This window comes from Aquarana catesbeiana, linkage group LG09 (assembly GCF_042186555.1).
Source record: "Aquarana catesbeiana isolate 2022-GZ linkage group LG09, ASM4218655v1, whole genome shotgun sequence".
Classification (NCBI taxonomy): domain Eukaryota; kingdom Metazoa; phylum Chordata; class Amphibia; order Anura; family Ranidae; genus Aquarana; species Aquarana catesbeiana.
The window spans coordinates 167480951-167499647 of record NC_133332.1 but is presented as its reverse complement, the minus strand read 5'-3'; the positions used below and the strand labels follow the sequence as shown (position 1 = coordinate 167499647).

At 39.5% G+C, this 18697-nt stretch overlaps 1 protein-coding gene across 5 annotated transcripts in view; it reads right to left on the bottom strand.

The window, feature by feature from the left end:
* The window catches only part of GUCY2F (guanylate cyclase 2F, retinal), a 190439-nt gene that overhangs the window by 30613 nt on the left and 141129 nt on the right, over positions 1-18697 (bottom strand). For all 5 annotated transcript variants that reach the window (XM_073599375.1, XM_073599373.1, XM_073599377.1 and 2 more), the window contains exons 13-16: positions 13334-13497; positions 10530-10722; positions 5073-5247; positions 2492-2590 (exon numbers count right to left, since the gene is read on the bottom strand). In XM_073599375.1, the coding sequence (XP_073455476.1) occupies positions 2492-2590; positions 5073-5247; positions 10530-10722; positions 13334-13497 (631 nt within the window). The remainder of the gene's footprint in view (positions 1-2491; positions 2591-5072; positions 5248-10529; positions 10723-13333; positions 13498-18697) is intronic.

Below are 18697 nucleotides of genomic sequence, written 5' to 3'. Positions count from 1 at the left end.
AAATGCTGAAAAAAAGCTGGAAAAAGTTAAAAAAAAAAAAAAAGTCACTGCAAAGACACCGGCGTCTTCACAGCGCTTTTCCAGCAGCCCGTGTGCATGGGGGCCCAGGTGCTCAGCAAAATAATTCAAATGTTTTAGCGATATAATGCAATCTAATTCAAGTATTCAGCAAGATGGTTTATATATTCAGCAGTATAGTTCCAGTATAAGCTTATATGTTCCACATTTTGTTACTATGGAATTTCTTCTTATTCTATAGTTTGTACTATCAAGCCTATAATTAGTACCCTTTGCAAAAAAAAAAAAAAAAAAAAAAAAAAATTCACAAGAAAGGGAGATACTGCAGCAGCAGCAGCAGCAGCAGGCAGGTGGGGGCTGGGAGACAACTCTTCCGTTGGCTTGTCTTTCTTTCACCTTCTCCTTCTCTTCTCCCCTGTTCCCCCCCCCCTGTTTTTATTGTTTTTCTTAGCTCACTTGATTCTACTTTTTCAGCTCTTTCGCCTTTTCCCCTGCTTGTTCACTTCAAGACAATTGCAATAGAAGAGCCAAAAGAGGAGGAAAAAACAAAAACAAAAAAAAAAAACGCTCCAAAAACGCTCAAAGACGCTATTGCAAAAACGCTGAAAAAAAAAAAAAAAAAAAAAAAGTCACTGCAAAGACACTAGCGTTTTCACAACGTTCTCCCAACAGCCCATGTGCATGAGGGCCCAGGTGCTCATAAAAATAATTCAAATGTTTTAGCGGTATAATGCAATCTAATTCAAGTATTCAGCAAGATGATTTATATATTCAGCAGTATAGTTCCAGTATGAGCTTATATGTTCCACATTTTGTTACTATGAAATTTCTTCTTATTCTATAGTTTATACTATCGAGCCTATAGTTAATACCATTTGCAAAAAACAAAAACAAAAAAAGACCAAAAAAAAAAAAAAAAAAAAAAAAAGGATCACAAGAAAGGGAGCTACTGCAGCAGCAGCAGCAAGCAGGTGGGGGCTGGGAGACAACTCTTCCGTTGGCTTGTCTCTCATTCACCTTCTCCTTCTCCCCTGTTCCCCCCCCTGTTTTTATTGTTTTTCTTAGCTCACTTGATTCTACTTTTTCAGCTCTTTCGCCTTCATTTACTTTCGCTTTTTATTCCATTTTATTTCGTTTTATTTCAATATGTTCTTTCCCTTTCCCTTTCTTTTGCTCTATTACTTTTCCTTTGCCTTTTCACTTCAAGACAATTGCAATAGAAAAAAAGCCAAAAAAAAAAAAAAAAATACGGTACTTATCTTTTAGTTGTTGTTGAAGTTGGGACAAAAAGGGACGCTCACTACAGCTTGTTGCAGTCAGACGCAGGTACAAACTTCCTCTGGCTTACTCCACAAGACAGCTCAGTGAGTGATGAGCAGGGGGGGCGGGGAGGGAAGCTACTTACACCTTCTCATCAGGCCGATCATTCCTCTCAGCTGCAGGGAGAGGGTTCTCAGGATCCTCACGCCGTGCACAGAGCCATTACCAGGCTCCTCCCTCCTCCGATTATAAACTCGCTCAATGAACAAACTAAAACCAATAAAACTTAACCCTACCTGAATGTTTTTGCCCCCTTATTTTGGCCATCAGACCAAGGCACACATCAGGTCCATTTCATATTGTAAGTCTCATTATAAATCTATGTTGTTCATATCCGTATCGGCCATAGGGCTTCAACCATAAGTAAGAAGGTCAGTATGCTGGCCTGAATTTATGGGAGGGGCCCGGGGGGGTATTTAACCAGCCCGCTCGCCTGTGGTCTTTGTCAGTTTCCTGTGCGCGATACCCACCCTCCCATCCCCTTTTTAGGACATTTCTCAATCATTTCTCTTTCACAATATTCATTTCTAATCTTGGGTATGCCCCCTTATTTTGCTATGCCGGCCATCAGACCAAGGCACACTTTAGGTCCATTTCATGTTGTAAGTCTCATTATAAGTCTATGTTGTTCGTATCCGTATCGGTCATAGGGCTTCAACTATATATATATATATATATATATATATATATATATATAGCCATAATAAGCGAGAAAAAAATAAAAGATTATATTTGATTAGTTACTATGGATTGTGGCACAGTAATAATAATGATGTATAATAATTCAGGTAGAAAAGTAAAACTCACCCATATAGTCAAATACATAAACAAGAATTCCAGTCTAGTAAAACAATAAGACTCTTATATCAGATGTATATTTTGAATGAAACAATCAAACGTAACAAATATGTCAGTGGTACCACATCCTGCTCAGGCACTAAATACACAATCTCAATTGGTTTGTCCTACTTAGTAAACAGACAAAGAATTTCAACTGTTCTGTAACCTTATGTATAACAGTATAAACAATAACAATGCACAAATACCAAAATACATTTTATATAATATTTTAAAGCTATATTTATTCACCAGTCACCAGGATGTGTAATTTTGAGATTACAGAATTTTCTCAGAATTAGTTGTTTGTACTCACGTAACCCTGTTGATTCCATTCGGGAAGCGGTGTTTACTGTATCCCCAAACAGGCAGTACCTTGGCATTGTCAGGCCTACTACACCAGCTACCACAGGCCCTAGGCAAGGAAGTACAGTAGTGTTGTTGCTGATTCATATAAAGTAATATACTGACATGCTTTAAATGAACAATGTGTAATATTGGTTTTACTGATTTTTTTAAGCACTATCTTTTTTTGCATATTCATTATAAGACATATTAAAAATACAATTTTACATATAGTCATCAAACCACTCTGGCATTTTAGGAAGTAGAGCAAACAAATGTATACAACATCAGAGAGTTGGAAAGCATACCTAAAAGAAGTTGCTGAAGAGCAAATATCAAAGGTTTATTAATACATTGTTATTAATTTCAAAATACAAGCAAAGAACCCTAGCCTATTAAATAAAAAATCAAAAGTAAAAACAAACATACTTCTTTACCATAATCAAATATCCATAGAAAATAGTAGCCTGCTAATACACACACTGGTAAACATTTGTTTTACCTGTGTCTGTAGAAGACCTGGGACTTTGTACAAAGCAATATCAAAATCAATAAACAAACCAATACTGAGGCCCTGTTCACAATATTGTATTGAGAAAATGAGCACATTCCTGAGTGTGTTACTATAACTCGAGGTATCACACACTACTTGTGATGGTGAATGGCACCCAACACAATTTGCCAACTGACATGCGCTGCCGGGCAGTGTAACGCATCAATGTGCCTTGCAGTGCGGTGTGCTGTGAAAAAAAGTGCATGTCTAATTTCTGGGCTGCTAAGGTGTGTACAGCCCATTCATTTTGAATGGGCTGCCTAATGCAGTGCACGTAAGCATGTGAAAAAACGTGTGTTTTACTGCAATGCACCTCGGAAGTTAGGTGTGAAGCTAGCCTAATGTTCATGCTCAGTAATGTTCAATAGTAAACATGTAAAAGAATTTCTCAGCTGTACTACAGAGAAAATATGCATGTATTGGCTTAGGTGGTTGTAAATGCAAACCCCAGGGAGACAAACAAAGGATTAGGTAATGTAGGCAGAAGTTAACTGTAAAAATAAAATATTTCATATAATCGTGCTAATAGTTAAAGAGAGACAACCAAACCCCACTTAGCCTTTGTGTGGGGGAACATTAAAGTGCATCTAACGCAAAAACCTTTGTTTTCAACTTGGGTAGGGATCAGTTAAAACTATGTCAGGTTTTTATTTCTCTCTGTGTCCATGGCTCTATGCAGGCTGGGCCGTGCACCAGTGGTACTTACGTTTAGGACAATATGTACCCAGGGACAAATGTCAGGAACGCAGGCTTTTTGCATTCCAGGCATTTGTGTCTGGGCCCATACTGCCCTAAACGTAAGTACCGCTAGGTGCGCTGTCCAGTTTCATCCAGCCATAGCTACTTTAAGCCTCTCATATAGTTTGACAGGCTATTGGCAATGCCTGTGCCCTCTGCAGATCATTAAACACTGGAGGCCCATACGCCGGGGCTAAACACCCAGTGTGCATGGGGTCTAATTGGTGAGATTTACCTTCACTTCCTGTCCCAGAGACACATAAGGATGTGAGAGGAAATGTATCCAAAGTGAAAATAAATCCTTTCTTAAACAGTTGTCACCTGAACAAGTGCCCACATTGGGCAATGTCATTTTACCTCCTGTTTCAGAAACAACCCTAATATTTTTGGTTTCCCAGCAGCAACAGTAAATAGGACAAATAGAGAGAGCGAATATCCCGGGGGGGGGGGGGGGGGGCACAGACAGCAATAAAAACTTGTTAAATATGCTCCTGACTCTATTCCTGACTCTATTCCTGACTGCTGACGCTATTCAAAGCTTAACCACTTTAAGCAGGTAAAAATTACAAGCAATATGCAGTGGTACCTTGTACTACGAGCATAATTTGTTCCAGAAGAATGCTTGTAATCTGAAGTACTCATATATCAAAGGGAGTTTCCCCATAGAAGTCAATGGAAACTCAGATAATTTGTTCTACAGTGACTTCTATTGTATGCAGTATCGCATGTGGCCAGAGGTGAGGGGGCGCCGGAGACACTCGGAAACTCTCAGAAACCGCTCGGATGTACTCAGAAACACTCGGGAATGGAGTGTTTCCGAGTGGCTCCAAGTGTCACAGACGCCCCCGCACCTCTGGCCAAATGCGGTACTGCACACCGCAGAGGTTTGAATCCTGCTCATTTTGCGAGACAGCGCTCGCAAACCGTGTCAGAATTTCTAAAAAACTAATAGCTCGTATTGTGAAACGCTCATTATCTGCGTTACTCGCAATCCGAGCTATTACTGTATATATATCGGAATCTGTTACAAACATTCAACATTTTTTTAGGTTTGTTAGGCCCTTGCCTGTGTCAGAAAAAATCATTGTTTATTTGGATCTACACCTAGAAAACCAATATTAGATCAAAAGAGTTTTACAGCTACAGAAAAATGATGCACGAATAAGCAAATTACGTAAATTGGTTAATTGACTGTCCACCAACCAGATTTTGGTTGTTAAAGTTTGTATTTATTCTTTTTACCTATGAGAAAGTACTTTACCTGAATGGAGGCCGATACGTATCCTAACAGGGACATCAGGCATATGTCTCATTTTGAAAGATCCTACAGAGCTTAAGATATCCAGGGACATGTTAGCAATCTCTGCTGCATGCCTGTTCCCATTCCTCTTAGGAAGGCCTGATGCGACCATATAGGCATCTCCTATTGTCTCTACCTGTCATTACAAAACACATACAGAACATCATTTATTAAAGTCAACAAGATGTAAAAGGAGCACCTAACCTAATATGCATTCAGTTATTCTCTCCCTTTTTGTTCCAAAATGTTTAAAACATCATCTTAACATACAGTATGTTCATGGGTCTTTTTTATTGTGCTCAATGTGTTAAACTAAAATAGTCTGAAGGTTTAATTCTACTTTAAGGGGAATACTTTTCATAGATAAAAAAACAGGTGGTTTAGCTTATGCCCTGGGACAAAAGAGGGTAAATTTGCCAAACAGGGATACAAAAAGTAATAAAAACATTATAGGGGATTTAACTCTTCCCCATTCTATCTAAAACTGAAAATACAAACAGACAATAGATCAGTGCTTCTCAAACTTTGTCATTTGTATAATATCTGAACCTTTGCATTGTCTGGATTCTAAATGTTACGATATGTACCTTTTATCTACATTATCAAAACATTGCTTTTAGCTGTACAAGATAGCATTGCTAAATCACATTTGTGCATTATTCACTGATGATTCATCATCACAGGTATTCCCTTAATTTCCATCCCTTAATTGTGCCCTATCATGCAAACCAACAGGTGTGCTAGCTTGCCCAAATTGGCTCTAAGACAAGACGCAAGTGTGGGGGTTCAATCAACAGTAACTGTGTGCATATTCTCTTGCGATTAGTTCACCTGGTTCCAAGTACTAAGCCTGGCTTGACCATGGGGAATATAGATGTGCCTGATAAATGGTGCACATCCCACAAAAGTGAAATATATTGTCCCTTGATCAGATGCAGGTGGCAAAACGTAAATTCAAGTTTCCAGATATGTACAAGTAGCACATCGGAATATAAGTATTATAAAGTAATGCACTAGTTACTATTATGAACATATTTGTTAAGTAGAATATTAATAGAATGTAAATTAAACTTATTTATTTTTGTTACTCATTTTAATTAAATATTCCTAAGCTTAAATAAGTATGTAGGAAACAATATCCAACTTTAGAATTGCTTGACAACATTGTAAAATAACTTAGCTCTAAAATTCCTGATTGCCTGTTCTTAAGCTTAAAAAGTATGTAAGCTCAATAACAGGTTATATTGATTGCGTAACCTTTTTGAATTAGCATGTACATTACATTGACTTTTATTAAATCAGAGTATGGTATCACCTGTTGGATCTATTAAAATCCTATAGATGGGAAGATGAGTATACCTGGATATCCTTGGATCTTAATTCATTATATACCTCCATCCCTCACACCTTTGGATTAACAGCACTGAGCCATTTTCTATCTGAAGACCCATACATAAGTAATAGCCAAGCTTCCTTCATCCTGGACTGTGCAAGGTATTGCTTGACGCATAACTACTTTGTGTTTGATGATCAGTACTACCTGCATGTCCAAGGAACAGCCATGGGGGCCAAATTTGTGCCGTCTTACGCAAATCTGGCAATGGGATTATGGGAACACAGATATATCTGGCATAATAATCCATACCAGAAGCACCTTATCTTTTACTGAGGATTCACTGACGACGTCATAATCATCTGGCACGGTGCAGATGATGTCGTCAATGATTTTGTCTCGCATTGCAATAGTAACCCATATGGCCTCAGCTTTACCCATGTTATGAATAAAGATAAATTTGCATTTTTAGACCTTGACCTCTACCATGTCAGTAATGAAATACATGCCAAGAATTTCTTCAAACCAACAGCAGGAAATTCCTTATTACATTATAAGAGCTGTCACTACAAAAAATGGAAAGACAATATCCCCAAGGGACAATTTTGTCGACTATGGAGAAATTGTACAAAAATATCAGATTATATAGAACAAAGTGATCTACTTAAAAATAAACTCAAAGATAAAGGCTACCCCGAATCGTTAGTTGACCAGGCCCAAAAATATTAATTACAGCACACACCTTCGGCTCATCACAAAAATGATGAGAGTTTCAACCAATCTGGGCGTTTCATCACTAGGTTCCACACAAATTTCTCCAAAATGGAGGCAATCCTTAAGAGGCATTGGCCAATCCTTCTTGAGGATCCATACCTCAAACCCGTTCTACCCGATTATCCCAGAATTACGTACAGGAAAGCTTCCAACATTAAAAATATAATTGCACCCAGCAAACTAAAGTCATTAAAGAAAGTTGCACCAGCACAGGCCCATATGATTCCACTTAAGGGCATGTTCCAGTGCAAAAAGCAATGTGCAAAACCTGCAGTTTCGTTAAACATAGAAAAAAACATTTTTCCACAAAAGGAAAAACATATATGCTGGGTGAGTTTTATAACTGCGGTTCTGACTTCGTGGTCTATGGTCTCAGTTGTCCCTGTAATCTCATAAATGTGGGACGTACCATACGCCCACTAAGACAAAGATTTGGTGAGCATAGGAGAAAGATAGAAGGTGGCAGGGATAAACACAGTGCCCCACGCCACTTTTGTGAGCATCATGCTAAATCTACAGAGGGTCTTGAAGTGTGGGTCATAGAGCAAATACCCAAAAATCTTCCTGTAGCAGAAAGATTCTATAGACTATGTGAACGAGAAACCTTCTGGATTTATTCCTTAGACACTCTGAACCCTGGTGGGATTAACGAAGAGTTGGAGATTTCCACCATCTTATAATTATATTTTTATTCATTTTTGCTTCCACACCCCGTCTAATTTTAAAAGAATAATGTAAAATAAAAATAACCTTTTTAAAAAAATAAATAAAAAAATACTATTGATGACCCAACATAGCAATACATTTATCAATGTATTTTTAGTTAATTATCATACCAGTGGCGTTACATATAATGTCACATGCATGCATATATGTGTGTGTGCATGTAGATATACACGTATATATGTATGCCTACCTATCATCTTCATGTGAACAGTATAATAGTGTCTTCCTTTTTCCTGTCATATTCATTTAATTATGTCCATTTAATGAAATTTTTATCAATCCCCCTAACAACACTTATATTCACTATGTGTACAAATATGCATAATAATAATAATATATTTTTAAATAATTTTTTAATTTTTTATATACATATATATTTTTTATATATTGCATTTTTTTAATCTATATTTTCAAACTGTGTAAATTTTATTTGCTATGTACTTGTGGTAACGCATACAGATGTATCATCCAGCAGTTAAGGAAGGTGACTGCAATATAGGCAAAGTTATAATCTGGTAAAACGCATATCCACAATCTAATTTCCTCCCTCTATCCAGTTGTTTAAGTTATACCTTTGCAGTATCAGTTTTTACCATTAGGTGGCAGTGCAGAGGAAGCACTTAAATAGGCCGCACATAATCTATCCCCTTTAGCTTGAGAAAGGAGTGCGCCCCACAGCGCATGCACTGAAACGCGTTGCTTAACGGCAGTACAGCCCGTACCTAAAAATGTATATAATATAAGATAAAAGGACCCCACACTATTAATAGTGAAAAAGGAAGAACAATTTTTCAGAGCAGCTACAACACAAAGTGCAATTGCCACACTAATAAGATCCATATACCTAGAATCCAGGGCCATGACGCATATCCCCCAATACGCTTTCTCAAAGGCTGGAAGGGGACATCATCTTGCTGAGAATTTTTGCATAGTGGATGGCCCTTTTACTCTTTCTGCTATGTGAGTGTATTATTACAAGTTTTTTAATAAAAATCGTCGTTTTGTGGTTTGCACTGGCCTTTTCTTTTTTATTGCTTTTATATTGGAGAGATTGATGATTAAAGGAAGGCCCGTAGACGTGGTGTATCTGGATTTTGCAAAAGCATTTGACACAGTTCCCCACAAACATTTACTTTACAAAATAAGGTCCGTTGGCATGGACCATAGGGTGAGTACATGGATTGAAAACTGGCTACAAGGGCGGGTTCAGAGGGTGGTCATAAATGGGGAGTACTCGGAATGGTTAGGGGTGGGTAGTGGGGTTCCCCAGGGTTCTATACTGGGACCAAATAGTCTGGAGGATATTAGTTATGAAGAAAGGTTGCGAGCACTGAACTTATTCTCTCTGGAGAAGAGACGCTTGAGAGGAGATATGATTTCAATATACAAATACCATACTGGTGACCCTACAATAGAAATAAAACTTTTTTGCAGAAGAGAGTTTAACAAGACTCGTGGCCACTCATTAAAATTAGAAGAAAAGAGGTTTAACCTTAAACTACGTAGAGGGTTCTTTACTCTGAGAGCGGCAAGGATGTGGAATTCCCTTCAACAGGCGGTGGTCTCAGCGGGGAGCATCGATAGCTTCAAGAAACTATTAGACAAGCACCTGAATGACCGCAACATACAGGGATATATAATGTAATACTGACACATAATCACACACATAGGTTGAACTTGATGGACTTGTGTCTTTTTTCAACCTCACCTACTATGTAACTATGACCAGTATGAAGAATGACCCTGGATGCAAGCTATGATACATCCTTATATTAATAACCACCTGTTATTAGTGTGGTCAATCAAACCAGGTCACCCAGAGGGCACCCAGAGGGGAGCTTTGGTGGTGAGCAGATCGGTGCTACGCGTACGCACATGGAAGAAATTTGTTGCATTAGCTGAACATTGTTGTCACATGAAGATTGGATGGTGTATGGGACTGTTATTTTGGACAATTGGACAATTTGCACTATATTTGCAATATCTTTGGGATATATATTTCAAGAACTATGTTTGCTGTATTATACTGTTTCACATTGTTTATTTGCTTTCTGATGTTTTTGTTATATTGTACATTTTTTCACAGATTTAGCTTTTAAGATACATGTCACCTTTTTTTTTTTTTTTGATTGTATAATTTAGGGAGAGGATTTAATTATACAGTGCTTCACTCACTATTATAGATAAAAATATTCATACTGCACATTTTTACACGCTCCCATTGAAGTCAATGGGGCCAAAAACACTCCAGTAGCTTATGTAACTTTATTTGAGCTTCAGGTGTTGAACTACAGACACCTGAATGGGATTGACTTGTTGAGCAATTTGGAGCTTCAAACTACGAAACACCCACATGTGAATGGGGCTAAATCAAGCTCATATTCTCTAGGCATTCTTGTAGCTTTCTAAGAAGGATGTCTTTTCCAGCTATAAAAATGGTATTAAAGTGTTACAAATGTTCTTTTTGCTCAAACATAATATAAAAAATGATTGGTGATTGATCATGTTTAAAGTGATCTCAAATGTCTCAAATTCCCTGCCATAGCTGCCATAGCTACAGTTGTTATAGACAACTCATAACTCACCTTATATACATCATGATTTCCTATGACCGCATCAAATAATGTGTACAGATCATTGAGAAGGTCGACTACCTCAATGGGCTCACTCATAGCTGATATCGTGGTAAAACCCACTATATCACTGAAGTATAGGGTAACTTCATCAAACTCTTCAGGTTCTACTGTGCAGCCTGTTTTCAGTGCATCTGCCACAGATCTGAAAACCAAGCAGTAGAAAGAAGGCATGTCATGAATAATATTGGGAACCACATATCGTAATATAACATTTCTGCTGGAAATATGTAGTACATGCTTTCCAAATTAAACACTTATGCAGCGTACACACGAGCAAACTTTTCTATCAGACTGGTCCGACGGACCGAGTCCGGCGGACAATCCGATCGTGTGTGTGCTTCATCGGACCTTCAACTGACTTTTCCAGTCAAAAATCTGACGGACTTTAGATTTGGAACATGCTTCCAATCTTTATGCTGTAACTCCGACGGACCCAGAAATTTGCTCGTCTGTATGCTAGTCCGATGGCCAAAAACGGACGCTAGGGCAGCTATTGGCTATCAACTTCCTTATTTTAGTCCGGTGTACGTCATCACGTACGAATCCGTTGGAGTTTGGTGTGATTGTGTGTAGGCAAGTCCGGTCGTTAAAAGGTCCGTCGGAAGTCCGTCAAAACTCCGTCGAAAGTCCGCCAGAAAGTCTGTCGGACCATTCCGGACGAAAAGTCCGCCCGTGTGTACGCGGCCTTAGAATTATCATCTTTTTTTCTTTTCCCCACTTATCACAGTGATTTTTCAGCACTGCCTGTTGAAAAGTTTCTATCTGCTTAAGATGCTAATTTATCACGGTGATGTACTGTGATAAGCAGCAGTGACATATAAACGTGATGTGAGAAGAAAAGACTGGAGAGAAATGAAGGCTTTTTAAGGTTGTGCAGAGGCACCTATGGGAGGAAACCTATGATCTCAATAGACAGAGTCAAAGGTTATACTTCCCACATAGGTGAATTGAAAATAAAATGCATTGAACGCACCATTCAATTATTTTGATTATTGAAAGCTGCTTACATACCAGTATTAATATAACAAAGCTTGTAAGGGGCAATTTTTTTGGCACAGTAAAAAAAAAAAATGATTGTTTTTCAAATCTTTTCACTGAAAACAATTATGCACGTCTTTGCACACTGCAATGCATGTTTGCTAGCAAGGTCATTGGGATGCTATTCAAAATGAATGACCCCGCACTGTACCAACATAACTGATGTGTTTTGTGTGAATGCCTGCATTACCATCAAGCAAAAGTGTGAACCAAGCCTAACCTCTGCTTCATTAGGACTAATTTACATCTATGCATTGTGGTAACACACACATTACTGCATGCATTACTGCAATGCACGGTAACACACAATGCATATGTTGATGCATTGTGGTGCCATTCATTTTGAATAGCACCTCAATGCACTAAGGTAACAAACATGTGTTGCATTCCACCATAGTGCATGCCAGCAAATATGACATCTCCAATATTTGCAATGTTTTGGTGCTGTCCTTTTTTCATCTATCTGTTGATAGATAAAAAATGTACGATGAAAGCACCAATGTAAAAAAGGGTCTAAAACTTAGTAAATTTGGTGTGGCAGTTGCATGCCTCCAAAATATTTTTCTCTGTGTGTCATAGTTCTTTTTTGATTTATCTGTGCACAAAAATACAGTCCTATAGGTGATAATGAATCCCCCAGATGGTCAAGGGAGGAGCCACATGCTGCAAAGCACCCTATGAATGCTTTACATGTAAGGAAAAAACAGGGAGGGGGAGGCGCCGACCTGAGTGTAGTTTTAAAATGATGACTTTAATATGATAAGATTAAAAACACTTACAAGATGATAGAAGATGCATGCTCGTCAAAGTAAAGTGCAGTCCTGGCATTTTACATGGCTCTGTGGATCCCACCATTGTTCCGGATAGCTGGAGAGGATTGAGCAGCTGGCTGGAATGGATCACAGTGTTTCTCCAGGAGCAAAGCAACCAAGCAGTTCCACACAGACCAGCATGGAAATTTGCCTTGAAGCCAATAGGAGGAGCAGTCAGCTCCAAGCACGTAGCCTTTCATCACTGCAACGCTGATTGACAAGATTCCAGCCCTGCCTAGGTCCAATCACATGCCGGTGACATCACTTCCTGTTCCACGGCCCATGCTGGTCTGTGTGGAGCTGCTTGGTTCCTTTGCTCCTGGAGAAACACTGTGATCCATTCCAGCCAGCTGCTCAGTCCTTTCCAGCTATCTTGAACAGCTGTGGGACCCACAGAGCCATGTGGAATGCCAGGACTGCACTTTACTTTGACAAGCATGCATCTTCTATCATCTTGTAAGTGTTTTTAATCTTATCCTATTAAAGTCATCATTTTAATACTACACTCAGGTCGGCACCTCCCCCTCCCTGTTTTTTCCTTACATGTCTTGCAGCGTTCTGGACACACTCTGAAGGATGGCTGCCTTCCTTTTTAACCCTAAATGCCCCTTTCTATGGATACATCACCATCTAGCTATTACAGCCTCAGACTATACCCCTAAGGATCACTCCATCTGGAGCGCCAGATAAACACTGACTATACTGCTATGAATGCTTTTACAGTATGGGCAATCCTGCAGGTATGTCTGATTACTTGTAAAGTGGTAGCTTCCTGGCTCTCAGTTTTTCACCAAAAAAGGTATTTATCACCAAGTCTTCCTCGGTAATAAATCTAGGGGGACTTTTCTCGATCTTTATCACAGTAATAAGGTACTTTTGTGCAATATAAATGAAATCACTCACGGAGGTAACATTTGTGTTAAGAGCTTTTCAGTTTTCTGTTTTTCTATCTCCAGTTCTTCTGTTCTTTCACGTATTAAATCTTCTAGGTTACTTGAATATTGCTCCAACATGCGCAGCATGGAATCAATAATGTTTGTTTTCTTTCCTTTATTGATGTTTTTGAACTGTGTTGTTCAGGAACAAAGAAAAAATAAGTATTTAACTAAGCCTGCAAGATCTGAATTGACAACATGTAATACGCAATCCATTTTCAATTAAATGTAGAAAACAAGATCTAAAATTTCTGAATTTACTCCACCTGGCCCTCTAGGCCAACTATCTTGTACCACCTCTTCTAACCTCAGTTGGGATAGGAGGATACTGGTTGGTCTTACCAGGCATGCAGAAGCTGGGGACAGGGAGGCTGAAACAGGCACAATGCCTTTTTTCAGAATGCTGCAACAATGAGAGTGGCAGCAACATTTGCCCAGTAAAACAATAAAGTGACAGTGTGTTAGTACAGCATAGTTTGAGAATTAACTAGCAGCGTTGGGTCTAGGGATGAAAAGTAAAACTGGCTACAGATTATACAACTTTCTTGTTTAACTTTCCTTTAGATTTACCAAAACTGTATAATATGAGGTCAAACCTAAACACTTCCAAATTGTATGCAATCAGGCACGCCCCTTGCACAACATAGTTGAAGGTAAATCTAAACCTTGAATCTTAAATCTAGAACAAAAAACATTGTATAATGTGTAGCTAGTTCACCTTTGTCAGATTCTCAGCGGATACGTCTAAAGGCCCTTTTTACATTAGAGGAGCTACAGGAGGCAGTTGGAATGTTCCCTAACTCCAAAACCCCATTGTATGATGGGCTACCCATGGAATTGTACCAAATGTATTCTGAACTTCTGCTGTCGCGGTTGCTTAAGGTATACAATGAGGCTCGGTCTAGACAAAAATGACCTTTATCACTGTCAAGGGCCAGCATTATCCTATAATTGAAACTAGATAAGGTTGCCACAAAACCCACTTCCTATAGGCCTATATCTCTTCTTCAATCAGACATTAAAATATTGGCTAAGGTTCTGGCCAGGGGGCTAAACACTGTCATTACTGACATAATTCATGCTGACCAGGCAGGCTTCATGCCCAACAAATCTACGGCTATTAATCTTAGAAGGTTGCTTGTCAACATGCAAACCCCAGCAGATAATGTGTGGGCTTTGTTGTCGTTAGATGCCAACAAAGCATTTGATAGTGTTGAATGAGGGTACTTGTGGGCCGTGTTAGAAAGTTTTGGGTTTGGTCCAGTTTTTATATCCATCCTGGGTCTGCTTTTTGTACTATTGCCCACAGGCCAGTATATGGGAAGGGGGCAAACTATCCACCCCATTTGATTTAGGAAGGGGTACCAGACAGGGCTGCCCCCTCTCACCACTGTTGTTTGCCTTGGTAATAGAGCCGCTAGCGGCACAAATTAGGGCCAATTAACATATAAAGGGATTCCAGCATGGTACATTACATGAGAACATCCTACTTTATGCGGACTATATGAGTTTGTTATTGCGGGACACAGAGAATTCGCCGAGGCATGTCATGTCCACCATTTTAGACTTTGGAAAGTTTTCAGGGCTTACAAATGTGTCGTGTTTGGTATAAAATATCATTTATTTTTTTATTATAACACTGGAACAGCATTCAGACACAGAACTTATCAAACAAATGCTGTCGGACACAATGGGAATGTAGATACCATTGTTGTATTCAATTGACAGTTTGAAAAGGCTATTGTCTCTATAGCTACAGTAAACAGGTAAGAGAGGGTCTCTCAAACTGAAAGAATGACTGTTAGTCAGTTGTTACAGAAAACAACCTGAGCTATATAAAGGTTGCCAGGCATAAGCTGGGAGCCAGTCAACATGGTTTAACACCAAAAGACTCATCTGTTATCAGCCAAGAAGGTACCTGATCTCCTAAAGAAGAAGCCTGAGTCCTAGTTGTCAACGGAGATAACAAACACAGTAACTGGAGCTAAGTAACTTTTAAGTGTATTTCTACTGTTACAGACCATAGGCTGTTTATTTGCTAGGCATTTTGTTTGTTATAGATATCTGTAAGTCTTGATTTGTATTCCTAATAGTTGTAATAGTTTTGTACGTACAGCATTTCTGTATAGTAAAAGCACATTTACACACTGCAGAGGTCTCAGCTTCCTTGCTTATATCACAAAGTAACCTTGCTAGATAGACGCAAGCAAAACATTGGGGGCTCATGCCAGGATTGTGCTAAGGTTCAACTGAAGCAGACCTGTTTTTTCTGTGGTATGTTGTGTAGCTTGTGCTAGGTAAAAATGCTGCATAAGCTGTTTAGTAAAGCAAGGCTGCAGAGGGTTCAGGTGGCCAGTAGGAACTGTGCAGCTTACCTATCTGGGCCAGAAACAATGAGTGGGAGCCTCTTGCTAAAGAATTTGTAAAGTATGCTTCTCCCTTGAATATGACTAGGGGTGATAACATCTCAGATCATTTTGTAGATTTTAGCCTTAAGGGGTTGGATTTAAGTAAAAAAGAGAAGAGGACAGTGTCCACAGTGGGTTGGTACTTCATTAATGCTATTTATACTGAATCACATAAAAGGGAGAAGGTAGGAGCAGAAGTTAAGATATTAAAAGACCAGCTAGCAGTTGCTTCAGAATGTTTTCATTCAACTGCTAGTCAGGCTGAGGATTTTCAAGAGCAGTGTGCAGCCCTCATGACCAAATTTATTAATGCCTTAAGGAAAAGGAAAGGCCGTAAACCTGTTAGTAAAGCCAGGGTACGTGCCATTGTCACATCTCAAAACTGGGATTGTGAGGATGTGCTCTCCTCAAATGATAGTGAGGATGAGGAGATATAGCTTGATTTTTCTAATGATGATCTGCTAGTGGGAAAGAAAAAGTGTGCCAGATCTCTCATTACAAAGCATAGGAAAAGGCAACATGATAGAGAGGATATGGCAGATGGGGAGGTGCATTATTGCAACCCCAGAGATGTGGAATTTGAAGAAGTACAAGAGTTTACACAAACTGAACTCCATGAGCTGTCAAAACAATACAAACAAAGGTCCGGGGAGCCCCTATTGAGTTGGCTCCTACACTTGTGGGATGAAGGGGCGTACAGTGTTGTTTTGTCAGGTAAGGAAGCAGTGGCTATGGGAGTGTTAACCCATGATCCACAATTGCGTCAGAAAATGCAAAAAGCCCAAGAGTTTAGTGTGAATTTTTCAATGTTAGACCTCGTGAAAGATGGAATAGTCCGAGTATACGCTAGTCCTAGTGACCTGGAAAATAATTACTCCTGGAGAACAATAGGAGAGGGTATTTCCAGGTTATGCGAGATGGGTTGTATAACCGGATTAAATACATTTCCAGAATGGATGGGTCCAGATATGGAACCCTTTATGTCTGCTATGCGCTCCAAGCTCATGAAGTCTGCGCCATTTAATCTCAGGGCTCCTTTATTGTCCTTACTGGGAGGCCTGGGATTAAACAGCAAGATGCATGAAGCCACTACCCTCTTAAGACAGTTGGGGGAGCTGGAGGAGACTAAAACAAAACCTGTCAGGTCAGTAGAGCAGGTCAAAGCCAGACAGGAACAATACAAGCAGAAAAGAACAGAGAAGAAAGGGAATGGGGTAGAGAAGACAGGAGGTGAAGAGAAAACCAGGCTAGTTATTTCTAGGAAAGAAATGTGGGTGGACCTATTAAAGACAGGAGTACCTAAAGATGACATAGATTAGATTTCTACTGTAGAAATGCTGAAGAGGTGGAAACATTTAGTGGGGAAAACTGTCATGGTTAGAAACACTACTCCTATTGAAGATAACATCAGCCTAGATTTAAAGAAAACAGAACAGACCCCTCCTGTTAGCCCCAAACCAATTCCCAACACTGCACATGAACCCAAACCCAAATCCCTTTATCCTGGGGAGGAGTTAAAGAGACCCAGAAAAGGGGATTGGGAGGTTCCTTGTCCTTTATGAAGGGAAGGTGGGTCTCCTGTAAAAGCAGTGAGGGCAGTGATAGCAGGAGACCGTCGCCCGTATGTACCTGTTCCTGAAGTTACACTTTTGCAGGGAAATCCTTCCCATCACAAATGAGAATTGATTTATGTAGAAGGTTTTGGAGGGCAAACCACACCAGCAGTTAGGACACGGATGTAAATGGCTATTGGCAAGGGACCAGGATTTTGGACAAATGTTTTGGTATCAGAGTTACCCGAAAATATTCTTGGGATGGATGTACTTTAAGGTCAGTCTATTCAGATTGAATGGAGTACATTCACATTTGGGTATCATGATAAAGTGTATCTGGTTTGGGCGGTGAAGACTGTGGTCAGAGGTCATGCGAAATGGACTTCTGTCTACATTCCTCCACCAGAGAAGCCAGTCTGTCTCAAGCAGTACAGACTTCCTGGAGGCCACAAAGGAATTGGGGAGACTATTCAAGAACTGTTAAGAATAGGGGTCCTTAGACCTGTGTAAATCCTTTCTTGTCTCTGGTGTTCCCAGTAAAGGAACCTGATGGGATATATACAGTGGGGACGGAAAATATTCAGACCCCCTTAAATTTTTCACTTTTTGTTATATTGCAGCCATTTGCTAAAATCATTTAAGTTCATTTTTTCCTCATTAATGTACACACAGCACCCCATATTAACAGAAAAACACAGAATTGTTGACATTTTTGCAGATTTATTAAAAAAGAAAAACTGAAATATCACATGGTCCTAAGTATTCAGACCCTTTGCTCAGTATTTAGTAGAAGCATCCTTTTAATCTAATACAGCCATGAGTCTTTTTGGGAAAGATGCAACAAGCTTTTCACACCTGGATTTGGGGATCCTCTGCCATTCCTCCTTGCAGATCCTCTCCAGTTCTGTCAGGTTGGATGGTAAACATTGCTGGACAGCCATTTTTTTTACGTCTCTCCAGAGATGCTCAATTGGGTTTAAGTCATTGCTCTGGCTGGGCCATTCAAGAACAGTTACGGAGTTGTTGTGAAGCCACTCCTTCTATATTTTAGCTGTGTGCTTAGGGTCATTGTCTTGTTGGAAGGTAAACCTTCGGCCCAGTCTGAGGTCCTGAGCACTCTGGAGAAGGTTTTCGTCCAAGATATCCCTGTTTTTGGCCGCATTCATTTTTCCCTCGATTGCAACCAGTCGTTCTGTCCCTGCAGCTGAAAAACACCCCCACAGCATGATGCTGACACCACCATGCTTCACTGTTGGGCTGTATTGGATAGTTGATGAGCTGTCTCCGGTTTGCTCCATACATACCTCTTAGAATTAAGGCCAAAAAGTTCTATCTTGGTTTCATCAGATCAGAGAATCTTATTTCTCACCA